The 21,145-nt window shown below is 41.3% G+C and overlaps 2 protein-coding genes across 2 annotated transcripts in view; both read right to left on the reverse strand.

Moving 5' to 3' along the window:
• The window catches only part of phactr1 (phosphatase and actin regulator 1), a 21,552-nt gene extending 18,117 nt beyond the window's left edge, over positions 1-3,435 (reverse strand). Inside the window, exon 1 of the mRNA XM_017723765.2 lies at positions 2,998-3,435. Within this exon, the coding sequence (XP_017579254.1) occupies positions 2,998-3,109 (112 nt within the window). The 5' untranslated portion in view covers positions 3,110-3,435. The remainder of the gene's footprint in view (positions 1-2,997) is intronic.
• Positions 3,436-5,431: 1,996 nt separating this feature from the next.
• On the reverse strand, positions 5,432-19,104 carry LOC108443236 (alanine aminotransferase 2-like). The gene is made up of 11 exons (XM_017723761.2): positions 18,969-19,104; positions 17,868-17,957; positions 17,145-17,253; positions 16,682-16,812; positions 14,489-14,732; positions 14,316-14,395; positions 12,513-12,649; positions 7,652-7,826; positions 7,416-7,571; positions 6,313-6,443; positions 5,432-6,226 (listed from the first exon to the last, which is right to left on the reverse strand). Exons 1-11 carry the CDS (start codon positions 19,056-19,058, stop codon positions 6,139-6,141), a joined length of 1,431 nt encoding a protein of 476 aa, XP_017579250.1. The 5' UTR covers positions 19,059-19,104; the 3' UTR covers positions 5,432-6,138.
• Positions 19,105-21,145: the final 2,041 nt, after the last annotated feature.

A 21,145-nucleotide genomic window follows, 5' to 3' on the forward strand; every position in this document is an offset into this window, starting at 1 on the left:
TGCTTATTCTTCTGGGTCATGGGAGCCAGATTATTCATGATGAATAATGCAATAGAGGTGTTCCAGATTTACTTGGAATCTCTTTACGTTAACCCCTTAAATGATTAGGGCCTGCTGGCAGGCCTAAAGTTTTATACACTTCTGTAACCAAAGAACAGATCAACCAGTTTGTACTGAAGTCCCTGTAGTCGCTCAATAGTAAGCTTTAGTTCGTAATGAGGATTTTATAAGTTAAGAATGTTTCCTCTCCTTTGAAGTTTCCATTTTGAGACTTTTTTGTTTTGTTTTTGTTTTGCTGATGTTTAGTAATTAGTTCGGGATCACAAAAATCATTCCAACGCATCCCAAAGATATTTTGGTCCATATATTGATCTACAATCCACAGAATGCAGTCTCAGTTAGTTGCTCAAGCTAGTTGATGCTTGCCATTGAGCATTGTGGCTTTAGCCTTATTTGCAGCTGCTACGTTTTGCAATGCCAAATATATATTATACAACCCCATTTCCAAAAGGTTGGGACACTTTGCAAAATGTACATAAAAATAAAATTCAATCATGTGTAAATCATTTAAACCATATATTTAATTGAAAATAGTACAAACAACATATCAAATGTTGAAACTGAGAAATGTTATTGTTTTTTGAAAAACATATGCCCGCTTTGAATTTGATGGCAATAACTTGTTCCAAAAAAGTTTACTACTGTGATTCATCACCTCTTTTACCAACAATCTGTAAGTGTTTGGGAAGTAAGGAGACCAACTGCTGTAGTTTTGAAAGTGAAATGTTTTCACATTTTTGTTTAACATAGGATTTCAGCTGCTTGACAGTTTGGCATCTCCTTTGTCATATTTTTTATTTTATAACATGCCAGTTGTTTTCAGTGGTGACAGGTCTGGACTGCAGGCAGGTCAGTTTAGCACCCAGACTCTTTTAATGCAGAGCCATGCTGTTGTAATACGTGCAGAATGTAGTTTGACCCTGTCTTGCTGAAACAATGAAGGACTTCCTTGAAAAAGCCATCATCTGGATGGCAGCATATGTAGCCAAAACCTGTACATATATCATTCAGCATTAATGCTGCCTTCACAGATGTGCATGTCACCCATGCAATGTGCACTAATGCACACCATACCATCACGAATACTGGCTTTTAAACTGTGCACTTGATAGCTGAGTGGTCTTTAGCCTGGAGCACACTGTCCATGTTTTCCAAAAAGAATTTCAAAGTTGGTTTGTCGGACCACAGGACACTTTTCCTTGTCCCCTTAGTCCATTTTAAATAAGCTTGGGCGCAGAGAAGATGGCGGAACTTCTGGATCCTGTTTATATATGGTTCTTTGCATTAAGAGTTTATATTAACATTTGAGGATGCAGCACTGAACTGTTTTTGTAGACAGTGTTTTTCAGAAGTCTTTCTGAACCCAAGCATTGATTCCCACTACAGAATCATGTCAGTTTTTAATGCACTGTCATCTGAAGGCCCAAAGATCACGGCCATGGCCTTGTCCCTTGCACACAGAAATTTCTCTGGATTCCCTGAATCTTTTAATGATATTATGTACTGTAGATGATGAAAAACAAAAGTTACTTGCTATTTTAAGTTGAGAAACGTTATTCTTGAATTATTGCACCATTTGCCTGTGCTGTCTTTCACAGAGTGGTGAACCCTTTCTCATCTTCTTATACTTCTGAAAGACTTTTTTTTACCCAGTCATGCTACTGACCTGTTGGCAATTAACCACCAGGTGTTTTTTAAGCATTACACAACTTTACCAGCCTTTTGTTGGACCGTGCCAACTTTTTTGGAATGTGTTTCTGGCATCAAATTCAAAATGGGCATATATTTTTCAAAAAAACAAAATTTGATATGTTGGCTTTAAAGCATTTTCAATTAAATGTATATATAGGGATGTAGCATAATGTGCACCTAGGTTTGGACATACAGACACATACAAGCATTAACAAGCTGAATGGGTGTGGCACGCTCTAAAGCGAGAGAGAGAGAGAATGACATAAGAAGAAATAAGTGGTTGGAGAGCAAGCCTACAGCCACAAGGATTGTAAAGGAGTATTTCCAAGTATCTGCATTGTCACTGTGAGTGCACTGCAACCAATGGCCTTTCGAACACAACTGCCTGCAGACAGTTTCAGTTTCAGCACTTCAGTTCCACGGACAGCTCCAATTCTGGCACGAGAGCGTTCTAGCACAACCCGTCACGAGACGACAACGACGGCGTCATCAAACAGCACGCGTGGTGGCGGGTGTGGAGCAAGTTACTATAGCAACACTGATTACAATCAGGCCTCCAGGCGTTTCATGATTGTATCATTTTTTCTGCAACACAAGCAAGTGGGCGCACGTGCCTGGTCTGCCTGCGTGGTTTTAATCAGATGTGGGGTTGAGGACGGACCGTTTCTGCGTGTATAGGACACTGGCTGTAGTAACACACTGAAGAATACGCACTGGAAGACACCAGCGATCACGCGCGCTATAGCCAGCGTGCTGTTGTTTCTTTACACTAAAATTCCGCAGTGGCTTTGACAGCATCCTGGGGAAGCCTATGTTAGCTGACGTTAACGTGGCCGCGATGTATCGGTGTCATAAAACGCCGTTAACTTCCACCGAGTTGCCCTCTGCGCAGTTTCGCGCGCGTGTGACGACGCGGCGGGCGGTGTAAAACGTTCCTCGAGACGTTTATCGTGAAACCCGTGAGTCACGCTGTTTGCGGGGACACACGGCACGAACTGAGTCAGTCAGGGGTGCTCGTGCACGGCTCTGTGGCCAACAGCGCCTTTTCCCCCTGCAGCCAGATTTGAAGCCGTGAGCTCGTGCACAGTGCCATTAGGTATCAGGAACTGCCTTTCAGCCTTCTCGGCACGAGAAAAGTCATCTGTCATGCATGCTCGCGCGCGCACACACACACACACACACACACACACACACACACACGAAAGACACACATGCACGCGCGCGTCTGGCCGTCGCGCGCCCTACCTGTCTGCAGCGAGTATGATAGTCTCGTCTCGGTGAGGTAGGGGGTGTCGCTCTTGGAGCGCGCTCTCCGGATGGGCCGCCGGTCCACATCGTCCTCCGGAGCCGCCGCCATTGAGCCTCGCTGCAGCGCGTGAACGGATGGTCGGGAGGGAGGGTTGGGGGTGGCGGAAGAAACGGGCAGGACGGAAACGGAGAGACGGAGATGAGACCCCCTCCTCTTTCTCTCCCTCCTCCCTCACAGCGACACACGAGAGATGCGCGACAACGAACTGAAACGAAGCCCGCCCCCTTAACGACAGCGTGGATTACGAAGAGCAGAGCAGGCTGTACACTGCAACTGTGTACACACGTTTCTCAGCGTCCCGCACTGCAGCGGCTTAACGCGCTCCTGGTGGCTTTCGCGTAGGCTGGTTGTGCGCTGGATCACTGACGGAAAATCAAATGGCATTGGCTGTTTCATTATCCTGTGTCTGAGGCACTACATCATCTATTCTTATCCCACCAAACAGGCTGGATCCAGCCCACCGGCAAAGGCTGAGTGAATTTTGTTTAACCTGCTTTAACCCTGTATACTTTACTGCTCTCCTGCTACTGCTGACCTCACTGACCTCACCTGCCTTGTTTCATCCAAGAGCTAAGGTGACGTCAGTTGACTCATCATTACACACTGAAACAGTGGCTTTTATCTAATAAGCTAACAAGCACAACGACCTAACCAACGTTTGTACCAATTTCCCTGCTCCATCACTGCAAGAAAAGCATTGTTAACTGATTTTCGTTCTTCTGTCTTTCCTTGAAATATTTTTTAAAAATACTCCATAACTCAATTACTCATGTGCAATACAAATCTCTTACATCAGTTCAAATACTGTATGTCAACCAGGTTTGAGTCACTGTTGCATTACAGAATGTGTTTGTTGCCATAAGGGGAAATCACATCAGCCCCATAGATTGGAGGAAACAATGGTTCGATCAAAAGTCAAAATTGCATGATTTTCCTCTTGCCCCAAATGTATTCAGTCAGCCAGGGCACCTTGTCTGAAGTTTGCTTAGCACTGGAAGACTATGCTACACTAAATAGCAATGTCCAACTTAACCACATGCCTAAATCATCACACATTTGCCTGCCACCATGTTAAGCTGTTGATTAATTTCAAATAGACTTACTTTTGTTGTTTCAGACGATGCATGACATATTGCACCTGTAGAAATGGGCTAAAGAATGTTGCAAAGCTAAAACAGAAGCCATCTTAAATCTTAACTCATGCTCACATTTTGTTTTATTTTTAAAGATAGCAGTATGTCGTACAGTGTCAGGAACCATGTAAACAAATCTATCTAAGTGTGAAATAATGTAGGCATGTACTGTGTCTTCAGGGCAAAATTAAAGAGGCAAACTATGGACAGTGTTTGGGATAAGTAAATTAGGAAATTGGGTAAATTTGATTTTCGGCCAAACCATTGCTGTAAAATTAGGCCAGATTTAGTGTCTGGATCTGATACGATTTCATTGTGGAGCTAAGTGCAGATAAAAAGTCTTTTTCCTACTCCGTAACTTATGAAATGTTAAAATCCTCTCAGACGTGTCAATGTGGATTTCATTTAAGCGTCTTTCCTGAAACTACACTGTGCTGTAGCCCAAATGAATAAGGTTTCCTTTTTGAATCTTGGTTGCTCTCAAGTTTCATATCATCAGACCATCTCAGGAACTTTTTATGCAACTGCCATCCATATATTATTCATTATAGGTTTGGATCTGGGCCACTACACCACGGTGTGTTTGTCAGTGTCTGTTGTGTAAAACACTAGAATTCAAATAAAATTGAATTGGACTGAAAATTGATTGGCTGTAGCGATAGCGATGCCCTTGCTATCCCACTGAGGTTACTTTCCTGGAAAAATTGACTCACTTGTATTTCACTTGTACAAATCACTTGCCCTCCCTGAAAATAATAAATGTTCAATAAATGTTCAATGTTATAAGGTGGAAAATAAGATTGAGGTAAGGGTTATATAAAAGGGCCCACATCCTATATTTCACACACACACACACACACACACACACACACACACTTTCTGAGCCGCTTCCCCCCTTAGGGTTGCGGGGAGGGTGCTGGAGCCTATCCCAGCAGTCTCCTATATTTCAATTGTATTTTATTTTTTTCTACATTTCTTGTCTGACTTTTAAGTTAGATTTTTTACCATTTTACAATCTCTTTATTCATTAGAATTAAGAATGTTTCGTAACTTTGTCTTTAAGACAGATATATGTAACCACTGTTCAGATTGGCTTTCCTGTATTTAAAATAAAGCAGTCCAGGCTGAAACACTCTTTATAGCTTCAATGTGAAGGGGCAGAGCTAAAATGCTACAGGCTGAACAGATGGATATATGTTGGCTTTTGTCACATCACTGAAACAATTCATTCAAAACACACTGTTTTTGCTTCTTTATTATTTTTATATGGACTATGAACTAGGGGAGTATATTTTGAAACTTTAATATTGCTCATATGTTGTTTGACTTACAAACTGAAAATATGTCCATGGTAATTCAATTTCATGTTGTCATTACACACAAAATAGTCTGTATCTGCTGACTTTACCCTTTGTAACTGAATGGAAAAATGTAATAGTCCATACAACAATTCAGGGATCAGGGATTAGATAACACATACAGAACAACAAAGAGACCACACAAATAGATGCAATTTACCGTTTTTGTGTATCACTACATTTTAAATACAGTATACGCAAGTTTTCCTTGATAGCCCTGCACGTTAATCCTAATCGCAGCACTCCAATGAAAGGGACACCATTTTTTAATGGATAAAATAGCTTGTGAGGCATAAAACCACATGAGTGGGGCAGGTTGGTTCTAAATCAAAGGGCAATTTCTACACCCTGAGTTTATGCTTGCTAGGCATATCCTTGGTGATTATGTATGTTGGCTGAGGCCTTGCCTCTGCTGCTCTCTGCTGTTCACAGAATATCATTTAAAACTGCATTAATTTTAAGGACAAACAAAAGGTAATATAGTAGGTGCAGTATGTGTGCATTTAAATGGTGCTGTCAAAAAGCTACAAATAATCAGGTAAGTTTACACTTTTTGCCATTTCCAACCCTTTTCAGAGTTCTGTTCTTAGAATTCTTTGAGGAAACGGCAGTGAAAGGCTTGCACACAGTACAGAACCTCTTCCAGAGCATCAGGTGGCATCAACACACACAGCCTGAAAATAAACACAAACAAACATGTTTTTGTATGCAAACCTTGCAGTTTGTGTGTTTGTATGTGTGTGTAACTTGTATATATTACCTTAAATGCCAGCTGCTCCCTGGCTGACAGTGAGACACTGCTTCATCCACACACTCGCTTACCCCAACACACACGCCCTCCTCCTCCAACAACCTCCCACAGTACCACAGTCCTGCCTCCAAACCAAGCCCCTAGAGCATGAGAGAGAGACAGAAATACCTTAAAAATTATTTAGCAAATTAAATTGAAAAAAAAAAAAACGCAAATGGGGGCAGCATGGTTGTGCAGTGGGTAGTGCTGTCGCCTCACAGCAAAGAGAGTGAGCTGGCCGGGTGACCAGGTTGCCCTCTGCACAGAGTTTGCATGTTCTCCCCTTGTCTAGTCAAGTCAAGTCAAATTTACTTGTATAGCACTTTTTACAACTGATGTCACAAAGCAGCTTCACATAATTCCAGTAAAGACAAAGTTTTAACATGGATGTAAAAAAAACTCCAGGTGAGCAAGCCAGGGGCAACAGTGGCAAGGAGAAACTTCCTCAGAGCTGAGGAAGAAACCTTGGGAGAAACCAAGGCTCACAAGGGGGGGACCCATCCTCCTCTGGTCAAACTACCTACAAGGTTATTATACTACTAATATTAATAGTAGTAGTAGTAGTAGTAGTAGTAGTAGTAGTAGTAATAGCTAGGAGTCCATGAAAACATCAATGTAAGGTGGGCAGCTAGTCCAAGGCAGGTGGCAGTAGCTGGGGTGTGGGCAGCTGGTCTGAAGCAGGTAGCAGGAGGGCTCAACAGTCAGTCGTCCTTCAGTGTCCGGCCGGATAGGTGGGTGGTCGTTTACTCAAAAAAAGGTAGGGAGATGGATTTATTTTTGTTCTGTTTGGGTGTATGTAAAACAGAGAATGTAAACATTTACAGAGTGCGGCTAATGACTCTGGCAGATCCGACCATAACAGTTTAACTAAAAGGAGGTGGGTCTAGGTGGGTTTCCTCCCACCATCCGTTTCCTGCTTTTCTTTGACAATGAACAACAAATAACTTGCACATAATGGCCATTTTGACATTCTGTACATTACATTTTTCTGTGTGGGAGGAGTGTGTGTGTGTGTGTGTGTGTGTGTGTGTGTGTGTGTGTGTGTGTGTGTGTGTGTGTGTGTGTGTGTGTACCTGTGCGTGGGTCAGGGCTTCGGGAGAGAATGTTAAGCGTGGGTAGATAAAAATTCCGCTTTGTACTCGAGCACAGTGGAATCCTGGCAGAGTGTTAAAAAACTCAGCAGTTCTGTACATGTTACGCTTTAGTGTGTTTTGCCTGTATTCCACTTCCTGCAACACAAACACATACACATGTATACACAGACAATATAATGTACATAAAATAAACATAATTCAATACATTTGAGTACCTGTTTATATAAACAGTGTGAGGGATCTCCTGGCTTGGGTGGGTCAGCCATGACATTGAGAGCAATCTGACCAGTAATAGGAGTGCTTATGTCCCCACAGAGCAAAGCCTCAGCAAATAACATCACACTTTCATCAACATTGACCAGCTCCATGTAGCCTGCTCTTAAACCACACCTGGATCACAAATGTACAGGCAAATACACACATACTAATTTACAAAACACAGTTTCTGTTGGATTTTTACAGCTCCTTCCCTAAATTTAATCATTGCCAATTCCCACCCACAGGACTCCACCTCAGGCTCCTGACCATAAAGAGCCAAGATGCTACCAGAATTTGAACTCATGATCCATTGTCTCCTAATGATCAGGCAGTTGGACAGTTGCACCACCGGCAAGTCTTATTTACCTAAACATGTCACACTGCTCATTTAGTTCATTCAGTTTTTGCAAAAATGTAAACAGTTTCATGGCTCTTGAGTGATGCAATCTAATTGCCTATTTATCAGGATATCATGTCACAGAACGTCTCAGCCCTCCATGGTCAGACATCAGAGAGAAGGAAGCCCTCAAACACCACTTACAGTTGTAGCCTGTGGGTGGGAATTATCTATTCATCCAAAATCAAATTGAGTGAAGAACTGAGTAAAAATCTATCAAAAAACTTAAGCAATACCTTTTTTTTTTAAAAAACCCATTTTCAAAAAGGTTGGGACACTGCAAAATGTGCATTTCTTTACATCAATGTGTTTTGTTTATCTTTTAAACCCTATATTTAATTGAAAGTACAGGTTTGACATTGTCTTGTTGAAATAAGCAAGGCCTTCCCTTAAAAAGACGTCTGGATGGCAGCATATGTTGCCAAACCATGTATACATCATTCAGCATTAATGGACACAAATGTGCACGTCACCCATGCTATACCCATATTAATGCAACCCTATACCTTAATGAATACTGTCTTTTGAACTGTGCACTGATAACAAGCTGAGTGGTCTTTAGCCTGGAGGACACGGTGTCCATGATTTCCAAAAACAATTTCAAATGTTGATTTGGACTCAATTTCCCACTTCCCTCAGTCTATTTAAAATGAGCTCAGGCCCAAAGAAGGTGGCAGTATTTCTGGATCTTGTTTATATATGCTTTCTTCTTTGCATTTTGGAGTTTTAACTTGCATTTGTGGATGCAGTGATGAACTGTGTTCACAGACAGTGGCTTTCAGAAGGGTTCCTGAGCCCATGCAGTGATTACCTCAACAGAATCATGTCTGTTTTTAATGCAGTGCTGTCTGAGGGCCCGAAGTTCATGACTAGCAAATACTGGTTTTCAGCCTTGTCCCTTGCACACAGAGAACTCCTCCCCATCTTTATTTCTGAAAGACCCATTTTTTTAAATCCAATCATGTTACTGACCTGTTGTCAATCAACTACCAGGTGTTTTTTTTTAGCATTACACAACTTTAGCAGCCTTTTGTTGCACCCGTCCCAAACTTTTTTGGAAGATGTTGTTGGCATCAAATTCAAGATGGGCATGTATTGTATTTTTTTTCAAAAAACAATTTAAGAAACAATTTCTCAGTTTCAACATATGTTGTCTTTGTACTATTTTCAATGAAATATAGGTTTTAAATCTTCTTCTTCTTTCGGCTGCTCCCTTTAGGGGTCGCCACAGCGGATCATCTGCCTCCATTTTGCCCTATCCATTGCCTCCTCTACTTTCACACCAACCATCTCCATGTCCACGTTCACTACATCCATAAACCTTCTCTGAGGTCTACCTCTTCTCCTTCTACCCGGCAGCTCCATCTCCAACATTCTTTGACCAATATATCCACTATTCCTCCTCAACACATGTCCAAACCATCTCAACCTGGCTTCATCTCCAAACTGCTCCACCTTCACTGTCCCTCTGATCTGCTTATTTCTAATCTTGTCCATCCTTGTCACTCCCAACGAAAATCTCAGCATCTTCATCTCCGCCACCTCCAGCTCAGCCTCCTGTCTTTTAGACAGAGCCACAGTCTCCAAACCATACATCATAGCAGGACGCACTACTGTCTTGTAAACCTTCCCTTTCACTCTTGCTGCTATCCTTCTGTCACACATCAGCCCTGACATCCGTCTCCACCCACTCCATCCTGCCTGCACCCTCTTCTTCACCTCTTTTCTACACTGTCCATTGCTCTGGATGGTTGACCCAAGATATTTGAAGTCATCCACCTTCACGACCTCTACTCCTTGCATCTTCACCTTTCCACCTGCCTCCCTCTCATTCACACACATGTATTCAGTCTTATCTCTACTGACCTTCATTCCTCTCCTCTCCAGTGCAAACCTCCACCTCTCCAGATTCTCTTCCACCTGCTCTCTACTCTCACCACAGATTACAATGTCATCTGCAAACATCATGGTCCATGGAGCCTCCTGCCTGACCTCATCTGTCAACCTGTCCATCACCATTGCAAACAAGAAGGGGCTCAAATCTAATCCCTGATGTAACCCTACCTTCACCTTGAAACAATTTGTCACTCCACCTGCACACCTCACCACTGTCTCACTATCCTCATACATGTCCTGCACCACTTTAACATACTTTTCAGCTACACCTGACTTCCTCATACAGTACCACAGTTCCTCTCTTGGCACCCTATCATATACCTTCTCCAGATCCACAAAGACACAATGTAGCTCCTTCTGACCTTCTCTGTACTTCTCTACCAACACTCTCACCACAAAAATTGCATCTGTGGTACTCTTTCTGGGCATGAAACCAAACTGCTGCTCACTGATCTGAACCTCTCGCCTTAGCCTTGCTTCAACAACTCTTTCCCACACCTTCATGGTGTGGCTCATCAACTTTATACCTCTGTAGTTACTGCAGCTCTGCACATCACCCTTGTTCTTAAAAATGGAGACCAGTACATTGTTTCTCCACTCATCAGGCATCCTCTCACTCTCCAGGATTTTGTTAAACAACCTGGTTAAAAAGTCCACTGCCTTCTCTCCTAAAAATCTCCATACCTCCACAGGTATGTCATCTGGATCCACTGCCTTTCCATTCTTCATCCGGTTTAAAGCTGCCCTCAGTTCCACCTTACTAATTCTCTGCACTTCCTGATCCACTATCTCTCCCCCCGTTGTCCTCCTCTCTCTCTCTTGTTTTCCTCATTCGTTAGTTCTTCAAAGTACTCCTTCCATACTCATCACTCTCTGTTCACTCACTAGTACATTTCCCTCTCTATCCTTTATCAGCCTAATCTGCTGTACATCTTTTCCAGCTCTATCTCTCTGTTTAGCCAAACGATACAAGTCCTTTACTCCTTCTTTACTGTCCAGCCTCTCATACAGCTCATCATAGGCCTGAGCCTTTGCCTTTGCCACCATTCTTTTCGCTATGCGACTAGCCTCATAGTACTCCTGCCTACTTCCTTCATCTCTCTGGCTATCCCACTTTTTCTTAGCTGCCTTCTTCTTCTGAATACTCTCCTGGACTTCCTCATTCCACCACCAACTTTCCTTGTCTTCTTTCCTCTGACCAGACGAAACACCCAACACATTCTTGCCAGTTTCTCTCACCACCTTAGCTGTAGTTTCCCAGTCCTCATGTAGCTCCTCACTGCCCCCAAGGGCCTGTTGCAATTTTCCCCTGAACTGCCTGCAACCATCCTCTTCCTTCAGCTTCCACCATCTAATCTTTGGCTCTGTCTTCACTCTCTTCCTCTTCTTTGTTTCTAATCTCATTCTACAGACAACCACCCTATGCTGTCTTGCTACACTTTCCCCTGGCACCACTTTACAATCTCCAATCTCCTATAGGTGGCATCTCCTGCTAAGGATATAATCCACCTGTGTGCACCTCCCTCCACTCTTGTATGTCACCCTGTGTTCTTCCCTCTTCTTCCCTCTCCTCCATCTGACCTTCCACATTTCTGTCTTTCACACCATACATACCCAGCACCTCTTCATCCCCTCTGTTCCCTTCACCAACATGTCCATTGAAATCTGCACCAATCACCAATCTCTCCTCTCTAGGGACACCATCTACCACTTCATCCATCTTACTCCAAAATTCCTCTTTCTCCTCTAACTGACAACCAACCTGTGGTGCATATGAACTGACCACATTCAAAATTACACCATCAACCTCCAACTTCAGGCTCATGATCCTGTCTGATACTTTCTTTACATCCAGAACACTTTTCCCAAGCTGTTCCTTTAGGATTATCCCTACTCCATTTCTCTTCCTCTCTATATCATGATAGAACAGTTTGAATCCACCTTCAATGTTCCTGGCCTTGCTTCCTTTCCATCTGGTCTCCTGAACACACAGAATATCTACCTTCCTTCTCTCCATCATGTCTGCAAGCTCTCTGCCTTTACTAGTCATTGTCCCTATATTCAGAGTCCCTACTCTAACCTCCACACTCCTGCCTTTCCTTCTCTCTCGCTGCCTTCTAACCCGCCTTCCTCCTCTCCTCTTTGATGGTCTTTGACCTACAGTAGTCCAATTTCCACCGGCACCCTGCTGGTCAACAGCACCGGAGGCAGTCGTTGTTAACCCGGGCCTCGACCGATCCGGTATGGCAATCATATTTGTGATCCGCATGATAGTTTTGGCACAAGTTTTACGCCGGATGCCCTTCCTGACGCAACCCTCACCATTTATCCAGGCTTGGGACCGGCACCAGAAGTACACAAAGTACACCCCTAATGGCTGGTTTAAAATATAGGGTTTAAATGATTTGCAATAAATGCATTTTGTTTTTATTTACATTTTGCACAGCGCCTCAACATTTTTGGAAATGGGGTTGTATTTTTTAAAAAGAAGATTTGACTAAACTAGGTGTAGAAGGAAGACTCACTCTCCCATAATGCCATTGGAGAGGGAGTGGACTGAGGCTAGTTGCACAGTGTGAGAGTAAGGGGGACCCATCTCAGCTAGCACCTTCTTATAAGATACAAACTCACAGCCCACCTCAAAAACAGTGTCCTGGTATACCTAAAACACGAAAAGAGAGACGAAAGGAGAAAGGACACACAGTACTGTGAAAAAGTACTTCCTGATTTTCTCAATTTGTCACACTAAATGGTTTCAGATCCTCATACAAAATGTTATATAATACAAGAATAACATGAATAAACCCAAAACGCAACTTTTAATTGATCCTTTAATTTATTGAAGAAAAACAATTCTCTCTAACTGGACGTCAGTTTTTACACAAGAATTTTGGCCTACTCTTGTTTGCAGAATTGTTAATTCAGCCACACTTGAGAGCTACCAAGCATGAATTGCCCATTTCATTTCCTGCTACAGCATTTCAGTGGGGTTCAGGTGAGAACTTTGACTAGGCCACTCAATAACCTTAATTTTGTTTCTTTTGAGCCATTCAGAAGTGAACTAGCTCTTGTGCTTTGGATTGTTGTCTTGCTGTATAACTCAATTGTGCTAAAGTTTTAAGATCACAGACTGATGACCGTTCTCCGGTTTCCTCCCACAGTCCAAAGACATGCAGTCAGGTCAATTGAACATGCTAAATTGCCCCTGGGTGTGAGTGTGTGACTGTCTGTCTGCCCTGCGATGGACTGGCGACCTGTCCAGGGTGTACCCTGCCTTCCGCCCGATGACCGCTGGGATAGGCTCCAGCACCACTCCATGCTGTGTTAGCTGTACACCAGATGTAACAGGACCCCTGACTACCAAAATATTCCACTTTCAGCTCATCAGTCCACAGATCATCGTTCCAAAAAGTTTTATGTTTCTCTTGGTTAGCTGTGGTTTTCACCTTGCAACTCTCCCTTGAATACTTTCAGTCCAGTGTCTTTCTAATGGTGGAATTATGAACGTTGACCTTTTTTGATGCAACTTAGGCCTGCGGGTTTTTTAGATGCTTGTTTGGGTTGACTGGTAGATGAGTTGTAGCTGTGCTCTTTGAGACATTTTTGGTAGGTCAGCTACCTCACCACTGTTTTAAGTTTTCACCATTTGGAAATAATGTCTCTCACTGTGGTTTGTTGGAGTCCAAGAGCCTTAGAAATAGCTTTGTCTCCAGACTCATATATTTCACTAACTTTCTTTTGTCTCATCTGGAATTTCTTTTGATTGTGGTGTGCTGCTTGTTGAGACCTCTTAGCCTACTTCACATTGCTGAAATGGTTTAACTAATGTTTAGATTCCTCAGGGCTGGCAGTAAACAAGCTGGGGTGTGTCTGACCTAATGGATTCCCATTAGTAACTGCATTTGGTTAACTGGTTGATTGAGGAACTAAGAGGGCAATTACTCTTTCACAAAGAGCCAGCTGGCATTGGATAACGTTTGGATAGTATTCTCAATAAATGTAATGATAATTCAAAAGCTATTTTGTGTTTACTCAGGTTGTTTTTGTCTTGTATTCAGTTTTGCTTAAAGACCTGAAACATTAACATGTGACAAATATATAAAAAAGAGAAAAACACCCCGAAAAGTTGTTAACTCTCCCCTTTAAATGTCACTCAAATGTGTTTTATTTTACCCGTGCAAGAAGTATGTTTCATATTTTGTAACAATACGTTCATAGATAAAATTAGTCATTTGGTTGAATGTGGCACAGTAACATTATGAAATAGTTACTTTTATTAGTGTGTATTATCGGTGTTACATAAACAAGCTTTTAAAAAAATCACTCACCTCATCAACCAATAAAAACAGATTCTCCTGTGCAACAAACTGTATCACTTCTTGAATGGATTCTCTGCTCTGCACATGGCCTATTCATCAGATCAGGGCTGATATTTAGACTCTTTAATACTCACATTCTATAGGAATAATCATAATCAGGCATTTACATGTGCAGTTTGTACCTGTAGGGTTGCCAGGGTTACTGATGTAAATAGCACGTGGCAAGCAATGGCCTTTAGAGGAAAGTAGTGCTCTCTGAAGCTCTTCCATTTCTATCCTCCACCCTGCCTCCTCTCTCAGCGAGTAAGACAAAGGCACTGACCCCACACTCTCCAGCACACGAGGCAGGGTATAGGGAAAGGGTACAGGGATCAGGACTCCAGTCTGGGATACACCCCCACCTTGGGCCAGCAGCTTCAGAACTGCCTTAAAAAAGGAGTAGAAGAAGGAGGCTGCAGTCAGGGATTTGAAATGGTTCACTAGTGACAAACATTTGTCTTAGAACACAAGTGAAATCAGCAGCCACTTTCAGCCTCTACTAGTTCATGCAGTCCATTATTTAATAACATTATTAGTTTCTTCTGGATAATAAAAGCCATGGTGATTGATTTGCTATACAGTCTTCTCCTGGTGATACTGCTCAACAAATGAATGGAAGTGAAACGGAGTTAGTTGAGCAGTTTCAATGAAATTCAGTAAGTTGTCAAATAAAATTCATAGGTATTTCTTTGGTGCATGTAATCTTATTAAGTAAAACTCCTTTTCCTTAGCCAACCTTCCTGTCTGCATGCATCTTATTCATACTCCACAATTAAAAGTCTAACCACATTGTTGTTGGCTGTAAGTGTACACTCACCAGCCACTTTATTAGTTTATACTAATATACCCCCACTTTATACAGCCACTTGCTAGCAAAACAAGTTGGACCCCCTTTTGCCTTCAGAACTGCCTTAATTCTTCATGCCGTACTTTCAACAAGGTGTTGGAAACATTCTTCAGAGATTTTGGTTGGTTATTTGAGTTACTGTTGCCTTTCTATCATCTTGAACCAGTCTGCCCATTCTCCTCTGACCTCTCACATCAACAAGGCATTTTTGTCCACACAACTGCCGCTCCCTGGATATTTTCTCTTTTCTGACCATTCTCTGTAAACCCTAGAGATGGTTGTGCGTGAAAATCCCTGTAGATCAGCAGTTTCTGAAATACTCAGACCAGCCCGTCTGGCACCAACAACCATGCCACGTTCAAAGTCACTTAAATCCCCTTTCTTCCCCATTCTGATGCTCAGTTTGCACTTCAGCGAGTTGTCTTGACCACCTCTACATGCCTAAATGCATTGAGTTGCGGCCATGTGATTGGCTGATTAGCTATTTGTGTTAACAAGCAATTGAACAGCGATGTAGATCTAATTTAAACCTAATAATTGTATGATATTTTTCTATTTTAATTAGTAGAATGTAACCATAATACTTTGCATGTTGGAGGAAAACAAAAATGATCAGCCCAATTATTAGACTGCATTTAACTTCATTTCATTAAGTACATATTACACAATCAAGCATCTTACAATCTATATAACACAGTTGGGTGAAACCACTTGACAACATTTATAAGTAAATCTAACATTTTATTTGTTTATGTGGTTCTAAGTTGTGATCAAATGGAGGGGATGTAACGCTGGGTTTGCAAATCAAACACGGGCGGATAAAAATGAACCCAGAGGGTTTATCTGAAGGGAGGTGAACAGGGTTAACACCAGACCAGGTCAATAACCAGAAGAGCCAGAGAGAATTGCATAGGAATCGGCGAAAACGAAGTCAAAAAACAGGCAAGGGTCAAAACTATAGAAGAATCGTACAAACGACAAAGCTATAAACAGGAGCGAGAATCGTAAACCGGAGAAAACAAAGCGACGTCAAAACACGGAACAATCAGGAAAATAAACGGCACTGACGGAACAACAGCAACACTTCATAAAGATCAGCCGCAAACAGACAGACTGAACAGGTGGTGGTGATTAGAATTCAGGTGACTGTGATCTGATGGGTGGCTTGTGATTGGCTGGAAGAGTCTCATGACAGTCTAAAGGATTCTGGGAAGTGGAGTCTTTGATGGTATGAGTCGCTGACTGAGCACCAGGAAGCGTGACAGAGGGGGCCTAACGCTGGAGCAAGTATATAACATCTCAAAAGGAATCCAGTAACAATATTTACTTTCCAACCCTTACTAACCACTCTTTAAAACAGCTACTTTCACTCCATTTTGTTTCTGTTTTTGATTGTTTTGTGAAATATTTTTTATTTTGGGTTATTTTTATTTTCATTCCCTGTACAGTTCTGGACTGTCTCAGATATTTTTATATTGTTGGAATGTACTGTTATAGCTCTTATGGAGCCGGAAGCAATGAAGATGTGTGCTGGATTGGAAGGCCAGCCGTCTCGTGCAGAAATGAACTTTGCCACAGTGCGCTGCACATAAGCCAGTCCACTCGATTCTGCATATGCACCTGAAATAATAAGGAGTTTAGGTTAAGTTCAGCCATATATTCTACTGTCTTACATAAGTGGTATTCAAACCAGGTTCTGGAGCTCAATCAGCCAGAACATGCTTGGAGTTTGGCATTCTCTATCAATTAGCACTGTGCAAGCTGCACGTTAAAACCATCACATACTTGCCTCAAATTATGCCAAGTTGTGAAGCCATCTCAAATAGATGTTTAAAATTCAGGCTTCAGGATCACTGCGACTATAGTTTTCAGCTAAAGAAGCAAACACCAAACATGATTTGACTAATTGTTTGACTCCCACACACACACACACACACACACACACATCTCACCTATACTCCCCCCATCACAGTTTTCCAACAACTTCTTGGCCCTCCGTCGTGCATCATCAGGAAGTGTGTCACTGGCCAATAGATTAGGCCACAAGCACCCTGCCAGAACCTGAGAAACACAAACACAAGCACACAAGCACACAGAACATCTGTGCTAAAAACATGGTGCAAACTGTTTGAACATTGTAAAATGCAAAACAGTGAAAAACTCCCACATCACTTGTTTCAATAAAGCATACATACATATGTATGAACATACAAACATTTTCTAGACATTTTCTGAGAAAACAATGGACTCAACTGGTGCCAGAGTTTGTAACAAAATGTAAATTTTAATGGAATTTATTTAAATGTGTAGCACTATTGTCAGTAACCCATAACATGTCAGCACCGCTTGCTCAGACTGTATTGAATGTATATGAGTGAACACTGACGAGAAACCTTTGTATCTCAGTGTCAGCAAATTCTCTCCTATCTCAACTGTAGCCTCTGCAGAGCTGTGTCCTGGAACAAACCCAGTTTGACATCCCTGGGCCTCTTCAGACAGCTTCTCAAAGTAGCAGTGTTGATCTGGGATCGGATTCCTCTTTTATATATTATTACATCACTGACAGGAACAGATCCTAGTTCAGCACTCGTACTATGAAAAATCTTCATTAGTATGGGCCCTGATCTAGAAGCAGGATGACAGAAGTTTGTGGTGCTTAGAGGAAATGGCACTACCTGTCTAACAAATGTGAATGGCTTCATTCCTACTGAGTGGATGTCACCAGAACTGAGGTCAATTATCTTCTTAAAGGGTTTGCTCACTCCCTACAGAAACAAACAGACGTACACACACACACACACACACACATCAACAGTGAGAATTACTTATAAAACAAATAGATCATTTTTAAGTGTACCTATGCCAAGTTTCGCATTTGCATTATCTAATTTAACATATTACATTCTATACTGTAACAAAGCATCCCATGGATTCTTATGCATTGTACTGTGTCAGTATTTATAGATCATTAACTACGCCCTGTTAAGGAAGGTTTCAGGTCAGTTCTTTGCATAAACTGTCCCTGGAGGGTAAATACACATTTGCCAAAACAGCAGTTCAAAAATTACACAACTCTACCAGGACTAAAAAAAAGCAGACAGTTGAGAAAGCCAACAAAAGCAAAAATCCTTCCATGCTTTACCTGTCCTAAAAGTGGATTTTTAGGGGAAGGATGCAACTATTTAAACATGAAATGCTTTGAGAACAACAGGTTTAAACCCCCTTAAGCAAAGAAATATGATTTAAAGGGCCCATATCATGGAAAAATGAATGTCTTCAACTTTTTGAAGTAAAACAGTTTAATGTAGTACATAAACACTGCAACAGCTTCAAAAATGTGCCATTCACTCCCCAGTGCATTCAATCCATATATGGAAACTAAGTTGCAAAAACAGGCCTTTCTGAATTTGTTGCTTTTGTGATGCCATACATCTACCTGTTCTGCTTACAACAGTAACAGTCTGTTTAATTCTAAGGCATAAAGAGAGGTTTACAATGGTTATGTAAAAATAATATGACTGTTTTTGGTACATAAACACACACAAGTGCCGTATGAGGACCTCAAGGATAACAAATCACAACAAAGTAAAATGTAGGATATAGACCCTTTAATAAGATTACACCTGAAATTTCTTAGTCCACATTGTAACATGTCCTGAAAAACGGCTCCCAATAAAAGATGAAAAGACAGTAAAACAGTTTGGATAACAAAGTGATTATTCTCTTGAGGTACAATTAAGAACCACAAAAAGAACAAAAGATTGTGTCAGAGTCACCTGTGTGAGCTGCAGTCTAATGGCGTCTGCTCTTCTCCGTAACTGTTCCTCTGCTGATGAGTGACCAATGCACTTCATTATGGAAGACATTTTTACTGATTGAAACTGCCTTCACTGCTGAGACAGTCTGTTTTCTGCTCCCACCAGATTTTATACATCTCTCATGAGCATATCATCAACCCAGTAATGGGGTTACTGCATAACAGATCACAGCTTAACTTCAGTGACTCATTAAACACAGATCCAGAGAACACACAAGGTACACATAAAAAAATTGCAGTTCTGCATTTTTAAAAGCACTTTATTTTGAAGGGCCCATAACATTAAATACCAATTTTCCTCATTTATTTAAAACTAAGATGGATGACTTCACCTCCAAGTACAAACAATCCATGTATATAAAATAGGCCAAAACCACTTTGAATTAATTGTTTGATGATCATAAAAAACAATGCATTTACATACTTAGCCCCCTTTTTCACTGTTCTTCAGTGGTCATGCACCTCATAGCACCACCACAGAGCAGGTACTATTTGGGTGGTGGGTCATTCTCAGACACTGCCATGGTGGTGGCAGCTTTTAAACACCTCAGTGTCACTGCTGAGCTGAAAACAATCCACAGCCAAAAATATCCAGCCAACAACAGTGTGACATTTGTTGAAGTATGAGATGATGACGAACACAAACTCTGTGGCAACACAAGCTACTGTCTCTCATTTTTTACATCTAAAAAGTGACCCAGTGAGGTAGGTGTGTCTAATAGAGTGGACAGTGAGAGGATACAGTGGTTAAAAACTCTGGCAACACTGCTGTGTCTGATCCCTTCATATCAGCACAGTACACACTAACAGGCCGCCGCCACCACGTCAGTGTCACGGCAGTGCTAAGAATGATCCACCAATCAACTAGTACTTGCTCTGCAGTCGTCCTGACCAAAGAAGAATGTGTTGGTTGGACAATAACAAATTGTGCAGAGAAACAGATGGACTACAGTGTGCAATTGCAGTGTGATGGTCCGACGGAAAAGACACGTGGGTACGTTCCAGTTTGGGGTGCAAAAATTGGTGTTTATTAAATCCCAGTGAAAAACCAAATAAAAAAACAAAAAATGCAATTTATCCAATGCCAAAAAGAAAAATATTTACAAATATATACAGCTTAATATGAATAGTCAGTTATTCAATCACAACTTGAGAGGGTTTCAGGCTTCAACCACATTCCATTACCTCTCCCACAACACTGGCTCATTCTGGTCCATCTAGGGCTTTTATAGAGCTAAACAGGATGTGCTATGACGTCACTTCCGGTTTTTTGCGCGGGGAAAGTTCACTATAAAAACGCAGCAAACAAAGGGTCCTGTTTTCCTCCCTGACTGAAAACACGGCTACCTTCCTCTGGAGTCTATTCACAGGTAAGTACTTGTTGCCTTCCCCAAGTGTTTCAATAATGTTAGTTTATAATATATGTTTCATTACATCACTAAATCAATCTAAATTTACAAATAATAAAACATTCACATTCACCATTAAGTTTTGTTTCTTTTCTCTCTCTGCAGGTTTGCTCTTGTTCTCCTGCATAACCACTCAATCAATAAATGCTATTTAAAAACAGTTTGTGTCTCTGAGTATGAAATGTCCCCATTACCTAGAAAGTTTAAACATATGTACATTGTGGTGGAGGGCAGCTCCGTCACATGCAGAATTGTAGAATGTAGATGGAAAGTAGGTGTATTTAATGAAGTGGCTGGTCTGTGTTGAAAGGACATAGATTTTCTCCCAAAGTCCAATTACAATCTTTTCAGGAAAGAACATTTTGCATAAGAATATATTCCTAACACCTAAGAATAATAGGTCTCTGTGAGGCTTGTTATGTTCCTTGAGCAGGACAAAGTTACATATTTGGTTTGATTTACATGTGAAATGCATTTAAACTTCAAATTTAGCAGAAGAGTAGGCTGTGACACAAAAAATAACATTTTACAAAGAAAATAAATTTTATTTATAAATTAGAAAATAAATGTTAATTAAACAAAAGCAACAAAACTGCTAAGGATACTATGATGCTTCTTAAGCACAGGACCCTTCAGTTTGTAGGACATATCCAAATTATTTTAACTAGATTTACTTTAGTAACTAAGGATAATACAATGTATTATTAATGTATTACAAGTTTGATAT

The sequence above is a fragment of the Pygocentrus nattereri genome, chromosome 4 (assembly GCF_015220715.1).
Source record: "Pygocentrus nattereri isolate fPygNat1 chromosome 4, fPygNat1.pri, whole genome shotgun sequence".
Lineage (NCBI taxonomy): Eukaryota > Metazoa > Chordata > Actinopteri > Characiformes > Serrasalmidae > Pygocentrus > Pygocentrus nattereri.